The sequence below is a fragment of the Poecilia latipinna genome, unplaced genomic scaffold, assembly GCF_001443285.1.
Source record: "Poecilia latipinna isolate Pla-1442-1.1 unplaced genomic scaffold, P_latipinna-1.0 Scaffold3273, whole genome shotgun sequence".
Classification (NCBI taxonomy): domain Eukaryota; kingdom Metazoa; phylum Chordata; class Actinopteri; order Cyprinodontiformes; family Poeciliidae; genus Poecilia; species Poecilia latipinna.
Genome location: NW_015115889.1, coordinates 35,512 through 44,164, shown reverse-complemented (window position 1 = coordinate 44,164; position 8,653 = coordinate 35,512). Strand labels below are relative to the sequence as shown.

General features: G+C 38.4%; 1 protein-coding gene across 1 annotated transcript in view; it reads right to left on the bottom strand.

The window, feature by feature from the left end:
* Window positions 1-1,048: 1,048 nt before the first annotated feature.
* Window positions 1,049-8,653, bottom strand: part of LOC106940543 (myelin-oligodendrocyte glycoprotein-like) — a 12,972-nt gene continuing 5,367 nt past the window's right edge. The window contains exon 3 of the mRNA XM_015023310.1: window positions 1,049-1,575. Coding sequence (XP_014878796.1) covers window positions 1,133-1,575 — 443 coding nt within the window. The 3' untranslated portion in view covers window positions 1,049-1,132. The remainder of the gene's footprint in view (window positions 1,576-8,653) is intronic.

Here is an 8,653-nt window from a genome sequence, read left to right as displayed (position 1 = left end):
GATCACAGAACTGCCAAAACATCTGTACAAAAATACCAGAAAAAGTGAAGCACAGCACCATCATTAGCCGGTGTAACGCTGAACTGATGCGGTGAAGCTACTAGTAGCAGGAGAACGGAGCTGCGCCAAAAGCTACAGATACTGAATACAAGGAGAGCTGCCATCGATAGAGTTGCAGCCAAGCATGATCTAATGTTACACAATACAGTTTTACCAAGTTGCTCAAAGTCTAAACTGGTATTGTTGTGCATTTAAGGTGTAAAGTTTACCTTCAACCAAACGCCCCCAGAGGCATCCCAGCGCCCCCCTTTTGTAAAAATTTCCGCCAGCGCCCCCTGCTGTCCTCTGAACGCCCATGCTGAGAACTGCTAGTCTACACAGATCCATATCCTGCAGTAGTCTGAGTGAGGTGGCATCATGTTGTTCTTTTCTTCTCCCTCTTCCATAAATGTGTAGATTGTTTCGTCTCGCTCTTGATTCAGTTCCTCACATTTAGCTGAGCGATTAGCTTCTCTCTGTAGCATCAGTCGTAGCTCATGGAGGAGCAGCTGGTCCTCCGTTCGCTCTGTGGTTGGTGTCGGTTATTTCCTGCTTACGTTTTGTCTTTCGTTCAGTCAGTGATGATTCAACCCTTAAAGTAGCTTCAGATTGTTATTAGCATCAGCGTGATCCTTTCTCAGTTGGTTTAACTCTGTAACTTCGTCTCCATGTTGTCTTTATGTTGGCAGGTTTCTTTCTCCGTAGTTTATTTACATTTATCAGCTTCTTTCCTGACAGTAGACATCTGTAGTTTTTGTAATTTGTCAATTTGTTGTAGAATATCCACCATGTTGTTAAATATAATCTAGCTTTAAAAACCTTTCCCCAGAGTGGAGGAATCAGGCTGCTTGTCTTTTCATGGCGTCACCAGAAGTTCACCTGGTGGAGTTTTTCATCTGGAGCTGCTTCATCACTGACTGTCTTTAATAATCTGTCTGTTGTTCACAATATAGAAATAAACCTGATTGTTTGGTGATGTTTTACACAACATAACCTGGACAGTCGGACATAAAATGGTAAAAGATTCAATCAAATTTAATTGGCATGAATCAAAGTTTACAGGTTAGAATTAATCAAATACTGTATGTGACCTTTAACCTCCAGTCTGATCTTCAGGTAGGAGATGACTGAAGATCATCTGATCTGGATCAGAACCAGGAAGCTGCTGGTTCTGATCCAGAGACAAACTCTCACCTGGAGGAGAAACCTGGAGGCTGATGGTGCTGATCAGTTTTTCCACAACGTTTCCTTTAGTAACTCGACATTCATACGTCCCGCTGTCATCAGTCGTTGTGTTCTTCAGAAGCAGAGACACGTCTCCTTTCTTTATCTGATATAGCAGCAGATCAACTCGGTTCCTGTAAGACGGAAGCTGGTCTGCTGGATTGATCTGCCCGTCTTTGTACAGGAGGACAAATTCTTCTCTCAGATCAGTTCTCTTCCACTCTGCGACTATGATTTCCCCCTGATCAGGATCTTCACATGGCAGAATGACGTTCTCTCCAGGTTCAGCTTTGATCGTCACGTTTTTCTGACCTACAGGAGAGGAAACACAGAGCAGAGGTCAGAGGTCAAAGTGTGATCAGTGTAGGTGATGAAGACTCATCAGTTTCTGCTGCTGGAACAACAAGCTGCTGTGAGAACCTAACAGACCGGTTCAGGGTCAAAGGTCAGCTTCCGGAAACAATTTTAAATGTTTAAAAAAATGTGTTCACAATAAAAACTGCAGGAGTTTCTGCTATGCTTTTATTTTTTTTAAAGAAAACATTTGATCAAAACAGCCATAAAAGCTTCAGGAAAAAACATTTCACCAGTTTATTGGAGGAACTAAATTAATAAATAGAAAATCTGAATCTATCAGAGTCTCTGAGGCTCATTGATGATCTCAGCTGGTTAATATGAGTCTATTATGTCAAACTTTGTTTTATTTCAATCAATCAGTTTTAGCTATAAAGCTCCCTTCATGTTGGAGGCAGGTCACTGGAAAGGCATAGCAACTGGTATTTCTGAACTGGGTTTGAACCGTTCAGGGTCTCAGTCTGCAGGTCCAAATACCAGGAGAAACATCAAGTTTCTATCTCAGTAGTTTTATGAACACATCATTACTAAAATGTTAATAACAGAGTTTTATAGAATGAATTTTATTTCCTCCACTCTTCGATAACTACTCCTATTATCTGGTCACTTGGCCAGTTACTTTGCTAGTGTCATAACTGATCATAGTTTAATGGAAGGAAGTAAAAAAGTGGGTCTAATAATCTTAATGGATTTATAGCAGTAAAAATCACCAACACATCAGCGTCTCCTTCATGTCCAGCTGGTCAGCAGAACTGGACTCGGCCTCCATGTTGGTCCTGCAGCAGGTTGCAGTCGGAGCTCTGACCTCACAGTTATTATGAATCTAAACTATCATCATTCATTCATAGTTTAATGCTTTCATTGAAAATAAATACATCATGACTTCGAGCAGTTGGTGGTGAGGAAGGACCTCAGGGTCAAAGGTCAGACAGTGATCACCTGGTCCAGCCTGTGGGTCAGACTGAGGAAACCTGAACCGGTCCAGAACCAGAAACACATCTGGTTCTGGAAATAGGTGGTTGGATTAATCTGCATTATTTAACCAAGTTAAAACTTTCAGATTAATAGCATGTGTTCATGTTGACAACCCTAAAAAAATATAAACCAAATTAAATATTTGAAATTAAAAATACATTTTAGACTAAAATCATCTGCATAGTCAGAATATTGTTGTGTTTTGGAGAATGAACCAGTTGAACTGGAGTCTCAGCTCTATAACAGATCCAATACAAAGACCAGAATATTCATTTATTATTGAATTAGGGCTGAAAATTATTCTGGATTTATGGTTAACTAATTAATAAGTTAGTCATATTGCTCACAACCTTTGCATTAGTTTAACCTTTTAAACATTTTGCTTTGTTCGTAACCTTAAAGCTAATGGAGGAGGTGAAACATATCGATCCTGTTCTCCCTCTCATGAGATCATCTGTCGTCTGAAGTGGTAAATTATAATTGGTTGTTGTTGGTGAATTTTATTTCTTCCTGCAGCTCATCTTAGCTGGCAGGAATGTTGAGTTTCCAACAGGACAGACTGTAACTGGATGGTGTTTTCATCAAGTCCAGTCAGGTTGTTTTAGTACTTATAAAACATATTTAAAACATGTTTTGTTTTTCTTTAACAGATGCAGTTAGTGAGCCGTTTCCAGAAACCAGTTTCCAAGTTTCTCACAGCAATAAGACGAAAAAGCAACAATGACCAACCAGAAGGAATCATAAATGTTTATTAATTTGGACAAATCTTAGTTTCATTTGTTTTTATTTGGGTTAACCAGAGCTGGGATGTAAAAGTATTACTACTTTATTATCTTAGTTGAGTACAATTTCAACATATCTGTACTTTAGTAGGTTTAATCATGGATACTTTCTACTTTTACTCCACTACATTTTACAGAAAGTATCTGTACTTTCTACTTCACTACATTTCTATAAATCGCTGTGTTACATCCAAGTCACATTATGATTATTTGTAGTTTGAAAGTAATTAATGGTGAGAGAGGAATCGATCCACTGAACCACTGCAAACCAGGAAGGTACCGTTAGACCCGTTAGTTCCTCCCTCAGGAAGAGCGAGGAGGAAACGCAGCACCTCCAGAGTCACCAACACCAAACTACAGTCATCCAGAAGGCCTGACCCCCCACGGCCTTATTTAGAAGATTTATTCAAGTTAACCGGGTCAAAAATGTGAAACCATGTAGAACTTTGAGATTTTTATTAATGAAAAGTGCATTATAAATTAAATTTATTGTTATTATTATTAAAAAACGACTCCTGGAGATCCAGTGCCGCCTTCATCTCCTCATGAACTTCTAGCTTTAAAAATTCACCGTTGAATCTGGAAAACGTGTTGAGGGAAGTTAAGCTGCTGAACGTTTTCTGACTTTGGGTGTGAAACTGATTTAAGTCAGTGAAGTTTCATGTAATCCTGCCAAGCTGCTTCTTTAAATCGACTGTGATAAGTAAACAGTTAAATTGTTGTAAGCTAAAGCCACCATGAACTGAAGTAACATTGATTTCTGCAGTCGGGTCACATGGAGCAGCGGCTCCTGCTATAAAAGTCCCACATTAAGCTTCTCCTCATCCTGGTTACATAATATTAGCACCATGTGAACAATCACCACCTCATATTTACAGTCATATTTAATAAATTAAATATGGGCTCGTTTATCAGATGTTGAAAACAACTTAGGCAGATATTAAACATTAGACCCACATTCCTGCATTAAGGTTTTTATTAATCAGAAATGTTTTCATTAGCTGTAAGCTACAAATCGTCATTAAATAAAAGTTTAAAACAGCTTGTGGGGCATTAATCTGTATGATGTGTTTAACTTGTGAGCTGAGTTACTGAAATACTTTTCATCTAATTTACTGAACATGAAGCAGGTCATCCTGAAGTTCTGATGCATAGAATCACAAATCTAAATGGAAACTGTCATATTTATAAGAGAAGTTCGTTGTAAAGACAAAAGTTGGATCTGTGGTGAGAAGAACTATTAGAAATTTCTCCAAATAAAACATAAAGACTCATTTTGAATGGATTACTCCTGTACTTTTATTTATGTCTCCTATTTATAAACTATCTGTAAGAGTTGTGCCGTTTGTTAGCATGTTATATGCAACTGCATAACAAAGTAATTTCAGTAATTATATTAAAATATTATCCCTGGGCAGGTTTCTGGGGCAGCAGCCTGAATGTCCCTCCCTCATGTCACTTTGGCCATTAAATTAAATCATGGGGCGTTTTAGGCTGTTAACTTAAGTCATAATTTGCACATAGGAATGTTGTTTTTCTGAACACTATGTCTTGTGCTGCCATTTGGCTGATCTGCTGCTGATCCTGTAAATATTTGAGGATAATTGTGTCAACTCAGAGTTTGGCAGCTAAAACTTTGTTAGTGTCTAGTTAAAGCACTACAGTGTGTTCCCTCATGCTGCTCTGAGGCTCTCAGTGGCCAATGATCACTAATGAAAGCTGCTGATGAAAGTGACATGATGATAAATCACTTAAAATACATCTGAAAATGTCGTGTCCCTCTCTGCTGAGATGATGATGATGGTGACGCCGCTGGTTGGTGTTTAACAATCACTGGATCCATTTTTGGAAAATAGCATCTTCTGTTGAGTATCAATTGCCCAATAGATGAACATAATCAAACTACAAACAAATTGTGAATAAAAACTGAATGCAATGATGTGGAGATGGCAAATGTCAATATTTTATTCAGAATAGGGCATAGATGGCAGATCAAAAGTTTAATCTGAGTAAATGTAAAATTTTAAAGGAAAAATATGTTGATTCAAAATTTCAGTGTCTACAAATCCCTAAAAAGTTGGAACAAGTAGCAATAAGTGGCTGGAAAAAGGAAATTGAACATATAACAAACAGCTGGAAGACCAATTAACACTAATTAGGTCAATTGACAACATGATTGGGTATAAAAAGCTTCTTAGAGAGTCAGTCTCTCTGAAGCCAAGATGGTGAGAGGATCACCAATTCCACCATTGTTGTGCAGACAGATAGTGCAGCAATACCAGAATGGTGTTACCCAGCGTAAAATAGCAAAGACTTTTAAGTTATCATCATCAACTGTGCATAACATCATCAAAAGATTCAGAGGATCTGGAACAATGGCTGTGCGTAAGGGCCAAGGCTGTAAAACTACTGGATGCTGATGATCTCCTGGCCCTTAAACGCCACTGCACCTCAAACAGGAACGTCAAGGAAACAACAGCCTGGGCTCAGGAATACTTCCAGAAAGCATCGTCAGTGAACACAATCCACCGTGCCATCCGCCGCTGCCAGCTGAAACTCTACAGAGCAAAGAGGAAACCATTTCTAAGCAGCTCCACAAGCTCAGCCGTTTGCACTGGGCCAGGATTCATTTAACATGGAGGGAGGCAAAATGGACGACTGTTCTGTGGTCAGATGAGTCACGATTTGAAGTTCTTTATGGATCACTGGGACGCCATGTCATCCGGACCAGAGAGGACAAGGATAACCCAGGTTGTTATCAACGTTCAGAAGCTGCATCACTGATGGTCTGGGGTTGGATGAGAGCTGGTGGCCTGGGCAGCTTGCATGTCTGGAAAGGCCCCATTAAAGCAGAGAGCCATGTTCAGGTTCTAGAACAACATGTGCTCCCATCTAGACGTCGTCTCTTCCAGGGAAGACCCTGCATTTTTCAATAACATGATGCCAGACCACATTCTGCAGCAATCACAGCATCATGGTAGGAGAAGGATCCGGGTACTGAAATGTCCAGCCTGCAGTCCAGATCTTCACCTATAGAGAACATTTGGCGCATCATAAAGAGGAAGGTGTGACAAAGAGGCCCAAGACGATGGAACAGTCAGAGGCCTGTATTAGACATGAATGGAGAGCATTCCTACTTCTAAACCTGAGAAACTGGTCTCCACTGTCCCCAGACGTCTGAGTGTTGTAAGAAGGGGAGGAGATGCCACACTGTGATAAAAATGGCCGTGTCCCAACTTGTGCCTGGAGGACCAGGGTTGGGAAACACTGGTTTAGTGTCTCAACGTTTTTGGAATCCGGTTTGTACAATACTTGGACTTTTTTGAATTCTGCTAATAAAAATGAACCAAAGCATGAAAAAAATAACACTAATAAAAACTAAAGCTAAGTAATATTTAACCAGTAATAATAAAAACTAGCAATGCCACTCTGAAAACTAAAACTAACTGAATTAGACAAACAAAAAGTCACAATAAAATTAAACTTCATTGATAAACCCAGAACTACTATAACCAGATATCCAAGAGGTCTGGGTCACATCTGTAAAAATCAGATCTGTGTTGTTCAGAAAGTCAAGAAAAGATCAGATGTTGGTCACATAAAGGAAAAGAAGGAGTTACTACTGGCTCTAGGAGACACCCAGTAAATACCATCTGAGATGGAATTTCAAATTTAAAGCCCATTAAAATAAGAATTTTTTATTATTTTTTTTATTGTTTAATTCTTCCCTGTATATTAACTTTGTGTTTTTCTTCAGCTAAATAATCAGTGGATGCATTTATTTGATCTGAACTTCAGACTTTGGTTAACAAGTAAGAAAAGACTTAGTCATTTTTCTGTGAATAAAATTTTGAGGCAACGAAGCTGAATTTGTGAATTTGGTTTCCTATATGTGGAAAACAGCCCAGAAAACATCTTCTTCCATTTCCTCTGAACAAAATGGCTCCAGTCTTTAATCAGCATAATGACTGTCAGTCCAGGATGAACTTCATAATTTACCTCACAACCAGCAAGATAAATCTATGTTAGCACACAAGCTGCCAGATTCTGATAGATTTTATTGATACCAGTTGACTGGAAATTCAACTGGTTCTGCCTCTTTCTAAAGTAAAAACAGCTCATAAAATAGGACTCAGCAGTTTTAACCAGTTTGACCAACTAAAGAATTTTAACAACTGATTTGCAGATGTACAGATTATTACACATCTCATAGACGGTCAACTCTATTTATCTCATGATTATTTCTTATAGCAAAAGTTTTCACTCATTTATTTTTAAACTTCTCCTCAGGACATGTCCATACCAGTGGGGACATGTCCCCACCAGTCCTTTAGGACGCTATGCCTGAGGGACAGCTGTAGAGTCAGAATCACATAACTGAAAAATACAAAGTTTGATTCATTTGGTTACACAGTTAATCTGTTTTTGAAAATTGTAATAACATTTTGATTGTTATAGGATCTTATGTTGTTGATGCTTTTAGCACTAAAAAAATAAAACTGTGATAATTCTTCACAAAAAATATTTCTGAATTGTGAAACTTTTCAACTGCAGGAAAGCATCCAGCAAATATACAGACTGATCTCATGAATTAGACTGAAAAGTTCCTGTCAGCAGTTCCATCACCACATGAAAGACATTATATAGATTAATTAGATAAATTTTAACATATTTATATTTCATAACATATTTAATACCTGCTGAACAGTTATTTTTGAAAGATAATATTATTCTGACAAGCCTGATGTATGACCTAATTTATTGAATAAGACTTTCTGGATTTCACATTTAGTTTTGGTTTTATTCTTAGCAGTAGAAAAGAAAAGGTTTCCAGTAAGTGGGTGATCAGCGACCCCTCACCCCCCGCCCCCACCTGTATAGAGGACCAAAACTGACATAATTAGACAAAAAGGCAGAAATTTATACGTTTTTGTTTTTCCTTAAATATGTGTTTTAATCGAGAAATTTGTACATTTGATCTTTTCCTTTTGCTCTTGTCACTCCGTGTCTCCTTTACTTTTCCTTGTGCATTGCAGGATCGTCATCAAGAAAAGATGAACGCAAACGAGGGGCAGTGTCATCAGGCTGATTGGTTGAACTTCACACTGTACTTTGCTGTAACAATAAGGCTAAGCTCCAGCTCAACTTTATTAGAAAATAATGTTAGAACTCCTGACGACTCATTTTCATGTGGAGGCTCAGACAGAACTTGTATTTCTGACGCAAACACGTGTTTAAAGAAAAGGGAAAAACAAAAATATACATTTTGATTATGTCAG